This window comes from Sardina pilchardus, chromosome 4 (genome assembly GCF_963854185.1).
Source record: "Sardina pilchardus chromosome 4, fSarPil1.1, whole genome shotgun sequence".
In the NCBI taxonomy this organism is placed as follows: Eukaryota; Metazoa; Chordata; class Actinopteri; order Clupeiformes; family Clupeidae; genus Sardina; species Sardina pilchardus.
The window spans coordinates 34,853,947-34,867,088 of record NC_084997.1 but is presented as its reverse complement, the minus strand read 5'-3'; the positions used below and the strand labels follow the sequence as shown (position 1 = coordinate 34,867,088).

The 13,142-nt window shown below is 42.0% G+C and overlaps 2 protein-coding genes across 2 annotated transcripts in view; both read right to left on the bottom strand.

Moving 5' to 3' along the window:
- The window catches only part of sytl5 (synaptotagmin-like 5), a 46,278-nt gene that overhangs the window by 13,974 nt on the left and 19,162 nt on the right, over positions 1-13,142 (bottom strand). The window contains exons 3-5 of the mRNA XM_062535215.1: positions 2,504-2,713; positions 1,944-2,056; positions 1-22 (exon numbers count right to left, since the gene is read on the bottom strand). The exon at positions 1-22 is cut by the window's left edge and continues 105 nt beyond it. Coding sequence (XP_062391199.1) covers positions 1-22; positions 1,944-2,056; positions 2,504-2,713 — 345 coding nt within the window. The remainder of the gene's footprint in view (positions 23-1,943; positions 2,057-2,503; positions 2,714-13,142) is intronic.
- LOC134077931 (gastrula zinc finger protein XlCGF7.1-like) lies at positions 5,766-7,002 on the bottom strand (the record flags this gene model as incomplete). The annotated part of the gene is made up of 2 exons (XM_062533569.1): positions 6,932-7,002; positions 5,766-6,618 (listed from the first exon to the last, which is right to left on the bottom strand). Coding segments are annotated over exons 1-2 (924 nt in total), but the record flags the coding sequence as incomplete, so codon positions are not given.

The following is a 13,142-nucleotide window of genomic DNA, read 5'->3' as shown; positions in this document are numbered from 1 at the left end:
TTCCTGTGGGAGGGACTTGCATCTGAAAATAAAGTGAAAGAGAAAATCACATCTATGGGTGCCTTTCATTCAGCGTTTATCCGTCCTCCCTCGGGCCTCCATCCTCACTGATCTACATAAAGAAGGGATAGACTATCCCATTGTTGCCACCCCATCATTCTTTATGTAGATCAGTGAGGATGGAGGCCAGAGGAGCGAGGGAGGACGTATAAACGCTGCATGAGAGGCACCTCAGGTTCATCCAGAGTCCGGTGAAGAGGGGTTCAAAAGAGTGTCCGGTGAAAAGGGGCGGAGTCAGACGGATGGCTATGGCAACCCATAAATCCTACGATCTACGATTGGCTATAACACCGTGTCCTAACTGCAAGCGACGCGACCGAATGCGTGCAACAAAATCAGTTCCATCGCACATTAACTTTTTCACGACGTAACAAAGGTTCATTAAAGAATGTTAACGGATACAATGTGGACACAAACTATCTGGCGCAACGCGACAGTCGCGCAGTCGCTTACAATTAGGACACGGTGTAACAGTCGAAGGCGAGACCTTTCTTGATGCACTTGCAGCGCTCGCTTGTTTGAAATGTCAGACTTCAGATATACAAGTAACCTAGCAAACGCACTGGCTGTTAGCAAGTTGCTACTTGGCTTATTTATTTTTAGCATGTGAATTTACAGTAGGCCTACAGGCTACTGCTTGTGCTAACATGCAAATATATCTATTTACCTATCGCATCTGCCAGTGGCTATTTATCTAATCACACACACACAACCCAGTATTGCTGGGACTGAGGAATCACATCTTGTAGGCTCATTTCTACTGTATCTCTGCCTATTCTACCAGCTCAGTCGACATATGTTACGTTTTAAGTGTTAACTACATGTGTAACTACTGTGCTAATGCAAATAGACTAAATAAACGTTTAGGTGCTGTGTCCACCAAACGCATTTTTTGCGCCGACGGCGACAATTTTCAATATAAAGTCTATGTAGCTCAGCGCTCACAGCGTTTTTTTTACCGCAGCACTCAGAGCGCTCAAAGTTGAAATCTGTTAAACTTTTAGACAGCGCCGGGCTTGTCAATGTCACTTCTCGTTATAAACCGTCTCTGGTTTTGGTAACTTAGCAATAATAAACACTCATTGAAGCGCCGAGAAAAGGAGGTTGAGGGCGCTCTGGCCGTGAAAAACGCGTTTGGTGGACACAGCACCTTAATCCCACATTTTTCCCAGACATGAAAATATCAAAATCATGTATCTTGATAATTCATACAATTACATGCTTAATGGCACAGGATATTATGCATCCTGATAAAGTTCCCTTGGCTGTTGGAATTAAAATAGCCCCACCACATCATCACATACCATTCACCATAGCTAGAGATTGACATGGTGCTTTTTCCAGTAGGCCTATTAGCCTGTTTGATGCAAACTTTATCAGGATGCATAATATCCTGGATCCATTAAATAGCTGGCCTTAAAAATAAAAATCTGCCTGCCCCTATGTTAACCCTATGTTTTAAATTCTCATAGGGTTACATAGAGGGTCAAATACTTCCTTCCCCTAGCATTTAAGGAAAACATTTATTTATTTACGATACATTCTTCAATCACAAAGAAAATTGGTGTCCTTGGCGGTTTGATTTTTACTAATTTATTTAATTAAGGCATTAAGATAAATTGTCAAACGATGATTTTATATTCTTGTTTTAGCATGGTATCAAATACATATATTCCCCATTGTATGTATGTGCGTGTGTGAGTGTGTGTGAGAAAGAGAGTGTGTGTGTGTGTGTGTGAGAAAGAGAGAGTGTGTGCACGTGTCGGTGTGTGTGAGAAAGAGAGAGTGTGTGTGTGTGTGTGTGTGTGTGTGTGTGAGAAAGAGAGAGTGTGTGCACGTGTCGGTGTGTGTGAGAAAGAGAGTGTGTGTGTGTGTGTGGTCACCTGGGCTGGTCATAATGGACTGCTTGATGATGTCACTGCTGGGGATGGAGGCTTGACTGAAGCGTTTAGAGCGTTCCTCTAGAAACCACTCTCCTGTGGCCACCTTCAGCTCCCTACACACACACACACACACACACACACACACACACACACACACACACACACACACACACACACACACACACACACACACACAGAGAGAAAACGAGTCTGCATGACTTGGCAACCATGTACATAGTGACTGTGAGTTTGCTGCCAGATGCACTTTGTTGGGGCAGAATGAGAGATATTGAGGAGTCAACAGACAATGCGTGTGTAAGGGAGTGTTTGTGTGTGTATATGGTAATTGTGCAAGTGTGTGTGTGTGTATATGTGTGTGTGTGTGTGTGTGTGTGTGTGTGTGTGTGTGTGTGTGTGTGTTTCACGTGATCGGTGTGTGTATGCATGTACTGTATGCATGTGTGTACAGTATGTACTGTATGTGTGTAAGGGACTTATGTGTGTATATGGTGTAAGTGTGCATTCACACATGTGTGTGTGTGTGAGAGAGAGAGACTCACGAGATCTTAGTACAGACGGTGCAGCGTGTGACTTTGGTTCCTGGGGGCGTAGCCGTGCAGAAGCTGCAGACGCGGTGTTGGCACTGGTCACAGACACGCCCCCTCTGAAGGACCAATCCCAGCGCCCGCAGACACACCGCACACTCCCGCTGCTCCGCATCGCTACGACGACCGCGCCGCTTGATCTCCAGCAGCTCATTTTTCAGCTTCCTGCCAGGGAGAAACAAGCCGACCAATCAGTGGAGTGATGGAGAAACCACCGACCAATCATAGCAACAGCAGTGGGGTGATAGAAAAACAACCAACCAATCATAGCAACAGCAGTGTGGTGATGGAGAAACAACCGACCAATCATAGCAACAGCAGTGTGGTGATGGAGAAACAACCGACCAATCATAGCAACAGCAGTGTGGTGATGGAAAAACAACCGACCAATCACAGTATTGTAAATCAAAAAGAGTCACCTTGTTTCTTCAGTGTTTCCCACACATAGGCTAATTGGTGGCGGTGCACCACAGATTCAACACCGGCTGCCACATATTGCGTTTTGTTATTCATTTCTTTTTTTTAACGCTATTTGAAACATGCATTGTATGAAAGCATACATTTTCGTTGTAGACTATGTGTGCAACTACACCCATCCTTCCACATGCACATTAAATCAAAATAACAGAACAAAACTAGATGCACCGCATAGCGGTACACAATATGACCGCCGCTCAGTTCTGGACATTCTCTCCACAAAAATAAACAAGAAAAGCACTCGGAGAGCGCAGACTTCCGCCTGCATTGTTCTTCCTAGGTTGTCATACATTTGAACCTAAACTATTTAGATCGCCACCACGTGGCCAGACCATGCCATTACATCACTAAGCTAAATACATAAACGCCTCCAGAATCCCGACGGAATTACGGATCACTCCCAAAATGTAATCTTTCTTGGGTCATCGAAATCCACCCATTACTTTTTGAGTTCTCTTGCTAACAAACAGACAGATAGACAGACAGACAGACATACGCCGGTCCCTGATGAAAACATATACCTCCTTGGTGGACGTAAATGATGCTTGTCAACTTTCCTGTATCTCCTATTTGTGCAATTTATATACACATATCTCCTCTTGCAGCTCTTGTGTATATAAATGAGTGTGTGCATGTGAGTTTGCCTTTGTGTATGAGTGCGTGTGTGTGTGTGTGTGTGTGTGTGTGTGTGTGTGTGTGCGTGTGCGTATGTGTGCGTGCATTGCATATGTGTGTGTGTGTGTGTGTGTCTGTGCGTGTGTGGAATCTGTGGATGTGTGTGTGAGTGAGTAAGTGTGTGTCATTCTTAATCAGCAACCCTTCGCTCAATTCATGGGATCATCAGGTCCCTTTCCACATGTGTAAAATCAATCACCTTGAGCATCAATACAGACTGCATGGTGCTTGATTAATACACCTGTGGAAAGGGACCTGATGAAACCTATGAATAGCACCATCTGCAGGCCGATGGGTGTACAATCACTAAATATACACAAATTTATTTATTTTATAGCCCCCCATGGATGAAATTCTGTGTGTGCGTGGCTATGCCTGCCTGTCCACTGTGTGTGTATATGTGTGTACGCATGTGTGTGTGTACGTGCATGAATGTGAAGGTGTGTGTACCTGTGTGTATGTATGTATGTACGCATGTGTGTGTGTACGTGCATGAATGTGAAGGTGTGTGTACCTGTGTGTATGTATGTATGTATGTATGACGCTTCACGACGGTCATAATAAACATGGACACGGAGGTTCAGGGTGCTGGCAAGACTGTGCCAAACTTTTAATGGCTTCAGCATCATTTAAAGACAAAAGCATGAGATCAACCTTTCAGAAGAAAAACATACTCCACTACAGATCCATGCTCAACCAGTAGCATAACACAATCAGCTAACATAATATGTGACCATTCAAAGCGAAATCAGTCATTTTGCGCACAACGTTATTTTGAGAAAATCAACAACAACAAACTTCCAGGTTAAAATGTTGAATTTCACATTTTCGCATAATTTGACTGTATACAGTTTCATATCGTGAACGCATTTCACGGAAAAACATACGTTTTGACTGTTAAACCTGGCAGGATTCAACACATTTGCTGTCATTCCCGTTGTGCACGCACCGCTTAAAAAGGTGATTTCTCCCCTTCTGGCATATCGTGACAGGAGAACCATGTCAACTTTGGATGCGGTTATCTTAGCGATAGTTTGTGTAATACCCTTGATATCGTTGGAAAGCTTAGTTTATGGCCGTTCACGTGAGCACAATAACTTAATTTACTAAATTTTACCGAAACGACTGGTTCCGCTTTACAGGGTCACATATCACTTTTGTATAGAAAGCAATTTGTTTCAGTTATCTAAAGTACCCTGCGAATGTTTTTTAATTTTGGATCTTAGAATGAAGACTTTATCACACACTAACACTTTTATATTTGAACAGCTGGCTACCCAGTTCTGAGACCATTTACAGCTTCTGTCCAGTATGGATCTTCTGGTATTTGATCAATTAAGAGTTGAAGCCTTTCCATACTGGATAAAAATGATCTAGTTTCCCACAAAATGGATCTTCTGCTGTGCCTCGAGATGAGACCTTTGTTCAATGGCTTCATCATACAGTGAGAAATGTAAGATGTGGTGTTTTTTTAGAATGGATCTATTCTCATCGTGAGGTGAGATATTCTAATAATTGATTTCGAATTCTGACATTCATAGTGTCCTGACATTTCACTTAAAGGGATGTTCCGCCATTTTTGGAAATAATCATCGAAATCATTTAAACGGATTAGACCAGTAGCATCTCGCCTGCTAGGCAAGTTGCAAACGTGCCATGGGCGCAGTGATATCTGGCACTACTACTGCTTGTTGTCTATGGGGACTATTTTCAGATGCGTGATATCACTGCGCTGGTAAGTTTGCTACTTGCCTTGATTATTACGCCAGATGAGAGTGTAGTTCCATTTCAAATCAGCCTAGAAAAATGGCAGGTTTCATTTTCAGTTGATCTTACTGCATTTTCTAAGTTGAGAAGAGACCAGTTTTAAATGGGAAAATTACCGGAAATCTTACTCACTTTTAAACATGATGCTAGCAGGCGAGATGCTACTGGTCAAATCTGTTTCAATTACCTATGCTAGGCTGAAGCTATAATAGCATGACTATTCTCTAGAGTGCTTCATCTGATGTACCTTGAGGCTGGCGTTGCGACTAAAGGCCTTTCCACACTGAGAACACTGATGTGGCTTTTCTCCAGAGTGGATCATCTGATGTTTCTTGAGATCACCCTTTTGTGTAAAGGTCTTTCCACATTGAGAACATGGATATGGCTTTTCTCCAGTATGGATCATCTGATGTTTCTTGAGATCACACTGCCATGTAAAGGCCTTTCCACAATGGGAACACTGATGTGGCTTTTCTCCAGTATGGATCCTCTGATGTGCCGTGAGATGACCCTTCCGTGTAAAAGCCTTTCCACACTGGGTACATTGATGTGGTCTTTCTCCAGTATGGATCATCTGATGTAGCGTGAGATGACCCTTCAATGCAAAGGCCTTTCCACACTGAGAACACTGATGTGACTTTTCTCCAGAGTGGATCATCTGATGTTTCTTGAGACCACTCTTCCATACAAAGGCCTTTCCACACTGCGAACACTGATGTGGCTTTTCTCCAGAATGGTTCCTCTGATGTAGCGTGAGATGACCCTTCAATGTAAAGGCCTTTCCACACTGCAAACACTGATGTGGCTTTTCTCCAGTATGGATCTTTTGATGTGTCTTGAGATTACCCTTCTGTGTAAAAGCCTTTCCACACAACAAACACTGATGTGGCTTTTCTCCAATATGGATCCTCTGATGTTTCTTGAGATCACTCTTCCATACAAAGGCCTTTCCACACTGCGAACACTGATGTGGCTTTTCTCCAGAATGGTTCCTCTGATGTAGTGTGAGATGAGTGTATTTATTAATAAAGGCTTTTCCACACTGAGAACATTGATGTAGTTTGTCTCCAGAATCTGTAATCTGATGGTCAGTGAGCAGTTCCTTCCTGGTTTCCAACTCCTGGTGTAATTTCTGGTCTGATGGCTCCTGGCTACATGAGTGCTTGTAACACACTTGGTTTCCTTTTTCCTTCCTGTATTCTGATTTAATAGCTTGATTCCTTTGAATGTCTCCTACAACATAATAACAAATCGAGTGTTTGCAATAATATATATTCACGTTGCATTTTTTTATCATAATACAAACTGTTTTGAAACTCACCTCTTGGAAAATAATCTCTGTGATCATGAGGATCTGAAGATATGTCTTCCTTTTTCATTTCTTGTAATGACATGAATATTTCAGTCTTACATTCATGTTCCAGCCCAGGTTCTTCATTCTCTTTCTGAGTCGTAAACAGATACTCTTGTAGGAAATCATCAAATTCTTCTTCATTCTCCTTCTTCACTGCCGTGAGCTGGTCAGATCCTGACATTTCAAATGTCCGTTTAGAGAATAATAGCAATCAAACAATCCTTCAATAGAAAGACAGATGTAGTCCTGTAGATACATGTACCAAATGTAACTTCAGTATTGAGACCCCAGTCTGTTGTGTGTTCATAATATAGTCCTTTTGCTTGCCCCATTAGCTTCTAGAGCTCACACCTAACCAATCAGCTGCAAGGGCTTTTGGAATGCAAATCTGATGTGGGAGGGAATTCCATATGTATGAGCTCTCTTCACACAGCTGATGGTCCTCAAATGGACATGGTCAGACGTCACACTGCTCAAAGTCCACAAAGGAGAACAGGTGGGGGTGGGGTGGAGCCATGGAAGTGTGAAATGTAAAGGTTATGGCTTGTTCTGGTCAAAGGATACATGAATTCTGTAGGTTATGAGAGCTGTAGCAAATATGCTTACGTTGTCTTTTTTTACAGTGGTCACACATGGTAGAATGTGGTACAAGATCATGTGGCTAGTTTCTGTAAACACTGACTTCAGGTATATCTGGACAACAGGGGCCGGTTGCACCAACATGTTTAAGCCCGGTCTTAAACTACGCCGGTCTTAACTCAGCGTTCTAAGTCCAACCTGATAGATTCACCAGTTGCACCATCTAGGCTTAAGCCTTTTTTTCGCTAAGACCGGGCGTAAATCTTACGCCTACTCAGTAGTAGGCGTAAGTTCTTAAGACCAACATTTGAGCACTTCTCACAGTCGTTTCTACAGCGCAAACTACATTGTTATTATTCGGATACTTGCTTGTTGGCCAGCTAGCACTCGTTTTAGGTGGACACTTCACTATGCCAGCCTGGCAATCATTTATAGGGGCTTTCGGTATCATTGACGAATTAAAAACCTTCATTAACAGCTTATTGTACATTCCTAATAGGATAATCATACACTTGGAAACATTTCAAAGATACATAGGTATCTAGCCCGCCCTACAATTACGTTTAGTGCATAAAAATGAACCGTGTAAGCTAACGTTACATTTGTTAGATATAATTGCCGTTACGGAAATCGTAGCACAACGTGGTTGGTTGGCTGACGTTAGGCTATTCCGTATTCCAATGGGTCTAGCTCTTTACATAACCTATGTAGCCTATGTAAACTTTTTACCTGCATTTTACAGTGCAGATAACGCTTCTACCAGTTAGTGTTGTTCTGCCGTAGCGTATTGTAGCCTTATCTCTGAAAAGATGAAGCTATAATGCGTCTCCTTCGCTTATTCTATATCAAGACATAATGAGAAGGAACTACAGTAGGCTAATTAAGTTATTTATTTAGCGAGTTAAATAGGTGCCACTTCCACGCATTAGGCTACATGTCACACATTCACCTTCATTCACTTTGACCGCGGTTTCCTCCGAACGGGGACGTGATTGACAGAGAATCTTTGAAACAGGCGAGTTGTCATTGTTCCGTAGGCATTCACATGGACGCGCATCGCTAAGACCGGGCGTAGTTAATACCAAGCGTAAGTTCAGCTGGTGCAACCGACTTTAGTTGAATTCTAAAGACTGGTCTTAACAAAGACCAACTTAGCAGTTAGGACCAGACTTAGTAAAGACCAGTTGGTGCAACCGGCCCCAGGAGCTCAGGCTTTTTTGACATTATATCTAAATGGCTGTGTTGTCTTATGCCGTGTATTTCTAGGTTATTGATGCATGCTGCATTCTTCCTGAAAGCTTTTGATGATTTTATTATTATCATTATTTTCCTCCACCAAGGAGGTATATGTTTTCATCGGGGACCGGCGTTTGTCTGTCTGTCTGTCTGTCTGTCTGTCTGTCTGTCTGTCTGTCTGTTTGTTAGCAAGATACAACGCCCTCCTTATTGGCACCCCTGGTTAAGATGTGTTAAAAGCCTTAAAATAAATTCTCATATACTCACACTGAAAATTGTATAAAAATGTAACCTTCAACTGAAGTGAATTGTAAGGGGAAAAAATAAATCCCTGACTAAGAAATAATTATTCTTCATAAAATTACCTGTTCAACAATTATTGGCGGTCATAATTAGTTTGTGCATATGTGCGTTTGTTTTTGTGCATGTGTGCTTCTCTGTCTGTGGATTTTTGCTTGTGTGTACAGTATGGTGGGGATAAAGGGATGTGTGTGTGTGCCCATCTGCTAGCCTGTGTCTGTGTGTGTGTATGTTCACTTGTGAATGTGTGTGTGTGTGTGTGTGTGTGTGTGGGGGGGGGGGTTATGTGTGTGTGTGTGTGGGGGGGGGGCGTTTGCATGCATACGGTTGTGTTTGTGCATGTGTGTGTGTGTGCATGCAGGTGCGTGTGTGCGTGGCTATGCCCGCCTGTCCACTGTGTGTGTATGTGTGTGTCTTTGTGTGTGTGTTTATGCATGTGTGTGTGTATGTGTATGAATGTGAAGGTGTGTGTACCTGTGTGTATGTATGTACGACGCTTCGCAACGGTCATAATAAACATGGACACAGAGGTTCAGGGTCCTGGCAAGACTGTGCCAGACTTTTAATGGCTTCGGCAGCATTTAAAGACAAAAGCATGAGATCAACCTTTCAAAAGAAAAACATACTCCACTACAGATCCATGCTCCAACAGTAGCATAACACAATCAGCTAACATAATATCACTTTTATATAGAAAGCAATTTGTTTTAGTTGTCTAAAGTACCCTGCAAATGTCTTTTAATTTTGGATCTTAGAATGAAGACTTTATCACACACTAACACTTTTATATTTGAACAGCTGGCTACCCAGTTCTGAGACCATTTACAGCTGTATCTGTCCAGTATGGATCTTCTGGTATTTGAGCAATTTGAGTGGAAGCCTTTCCATACTGGATAAAACTGTCCTAGAGTTTCCCACAAAATGGATCTTCCGCTGTGCCTTCGAGATGAGACCTGTGTTTAATGGCTTCATCATACAGTGAGAAATGTAAAATGTGTGTTTTTTTTTCAGAATGGATCATCTATTCTCATCTTGAGGTGAGATATTCTAATAATTGATTTCGAATTCTGACATTCATATAGAGCTCCCCAGTCCCGCCCACAGCCTTGTCCGGAAGTAAAAATCCAATACAATTTCTCCATTGACAATTGGAGAATACGTAAGCCATAACATCGTAACCGTCCATTGTAGACTTAAAACCAGCTACGATGTGACTAAGCGATTATACCTGCTCATATAGATGTCAAAAGTTAATGGGGGCATCAACCTTGTTTTGAGAAAACAATGCTTTATTCACGATTTAACGAGAGAGTACTACACTACCCGACACCCTAACGTGTAAAACTGGTGAAAGCAGAGCCTTTGATTGGTAGAGATCGCCGTTGCCATGGCAATGCCAAACAAACTGTACTCAGCTTTTCCCGCGCCTATCGTCCAGCTTCGTCTCGCTGGAACTTCAAAACTTAAAATGGCTGCAGGGCTGATCAGGACCGATGTGTGGTCTTCCGAAAAATAACGGTTTTCTCATCTTGAAGGTTGAATTTACTCAATGGAAACGGTAGGAAGTAATCATCTTCTTTTCTCAGATTAATATGGAACCATGTTAAACTATCCTTAGGCTGCAAATGTTGGAAATGTGTGTACGTTTGCAAAGCATCCTGGGATTTGAGTTCTCCATCTCGGAATTTAAGATATGTACACAGTCTTGTACCTTTCGCTTTTTTTACATTTTCTGTTCATTTTTTCACTCGAAATTATAAGTTATATGCTTATGAGTCACATCGTAGCTGGTTAGCCTAAGGCATGGTCTAAAACTCTTTATATCCGAATTTTTCCAGAAGTCAATGGGAGAAATGAATGAGAATTTTACTTCCGAACAAGCACCTCTCTCGGAGGAGGGGCGGGACTGGGGAGCTCTATAGTGTCCTGACATTTCACTTAAAGGGATATTCCGCCATTTTTGGAAACTATCATCGAAATCATTGAAATGGATTAGACCAGTAGCATCTCGCCTGCTAGGCAAGATGCAAACGAGCCATGGGCGCAGTGATATCTGGCACTACTACTGCTTGTTGTCTATGGGGACTATTTTCAGGTGCGTGATATCACTGCGCCCATGGTAAGTTTGCTACTTGCCTTGATTATTACGCCAGATGAGAGTGTAGTTCCATGTCAAATCAGCCTAGAAAAATGGCAGGTTTCATTTTCAGTTGATCTTACTGCATTTTCTAAGTTGAGAAGAGACCAGTTTTAAAAGGGAAAATTACCGGAAATCTTAGTCACTTTTAAACATGATACTAGCAGGCGAGATGCTACTGGTCAAATCTGTTTCAATTACCTATGCTAGGCTGAAGCTATAATAGCATGACTATTCTCTAGAGTGCATCATCTGATGTACCTTGAGGCTGGCGTTGCGACTAAAGGCCTTTCCACACTGAGAACACTGATGTGGCTTTTCTCCAGTGTGGATCATCTGATGTTTTTTGAGATCACCCTTTTGTGTAAAGGTCTTTCCACATTGAGAACATGAATATGGCTTTTCTCCAGTATGGATCCTCTGATGTGTCTTGAGATCACCCTTTTGTGTAAAAGCCTTTCCACACTGAAAACACTGATGTGGCTTTTCTCCAGAGTGGATCACCTGATGTTTCTTGAGATCACTCTTCCATACAAAGGCCTTTTCACACTGAGAACACTGATGTGGCTTTTCTCCAGAATGGTTCCTCTGATGTAGCGTGAGATGACCCTTCAATGTAAAGGCCTTTCCACACTGCAAACACTGATGTGGCTTTTCTCCAGTATGGATCTTTTGATGTGTCTTGAGATTACCCTTCTGTGTAAAAGCCTTTCCACACAGCAAACACTGATGTGGCTTTTCTCCAATATGGATCATCTGATGTTTCTTAAGAGTGTATTTGTTAATAAAGGCTTTTTCACACTGAAAACATTGATGTAGTTTGTCTCCAGAATCTGTAATCTGATGGTCAGTGAGCAGTTCCTTCCTGGTTTCCAACTCCTGGTGTAATTTCTGGTCTGATGGCTCCTGGCTACATGAGTGCTTGTAACACACTTGGTTTCCTGTTTCCTTCCTGTGTTCTGATTTAATAGCTTGATTCCTTTGAATGTCTCCTACAACATAATAACAAATCGAGTGTTTGCAATAATTTATATTCACATTTGTTTTAACATAATACAAACTGTTAAGAAACTCACCTCTTGGAAAATAATCTCTGTGATCATGAGGATCTGAAGATATGTCTTCCTTTTTCATTTCTTGTAATGACATGAATATTTCAGTCTTACATTCATGTTCCAGCCCAGGTTCTTCATTCTCTTTCTGAGTTGTAAACAGATACTCTTGTAGGAAATCATCAAATTCTTCTTCACTCTCCTTCTTCACTGCCGTGAGCTGGTCAGATCCTGACATTTCAAATGTCCGTTTAGAAAATAATAGCAATCAAACAATCCTTCAATACAAAGACAGATGTAGTCCTGTAGATAAATGTCCCAAATGTGACTTCAGTATTGAGACCCCAGTCTGTTGTGTGTTCATAATATAGTCCTTTTGCCTGCCCCATTAGCTTCTAGAGCTCACTCCTAACCAATCAGCTGCAAGGGCTTTTGGAATGCAAATCTGATGTGGGAGGGAATTCCATATGTATGAGCTCTCTTCACACAGCTGATGGTCCTCAAATGGACATGGTAAGACGTCACACTGCTCAAAGTCCACAAAGGAGAACAGGTGGGGGTGGGGTGGAGCCATGGAAGTGTGAAATGTAAAGGTTATGGCTTGTTCTGGTCAAAGGATACATGCAGAATTCTGTAGGTTATGAGAGGTGTAGCAAATAGTACATGCTTACGTTGTCCTTTTTTTACAGTGGTCACACATGGTAGAATGTGGTACAAGATCATGTGGCTAGTTTCTGTAAACACTGACTTCAGGTGTATCTGGACAACAGGAGCTCAGGCTTTTTTGACATTATATCTAAATGGCTGTGTTGTCTCATGCCGTGTTTTTCTAGGTTATTGATGCATGCTGCATTCTTCCTGAAAACTTTTGATGATTTTATTATTATCATTATTTACCTCCACCAAGGAGGTATATGTTTTCATCGGGGACCGGCGTTTGTCTGTCTGTTTGTCTGTTTGTTAGCAAGATACAGCGCCCTTCTTATTGGCACCCCTGGTTAAGATGTGTTAAAAGCC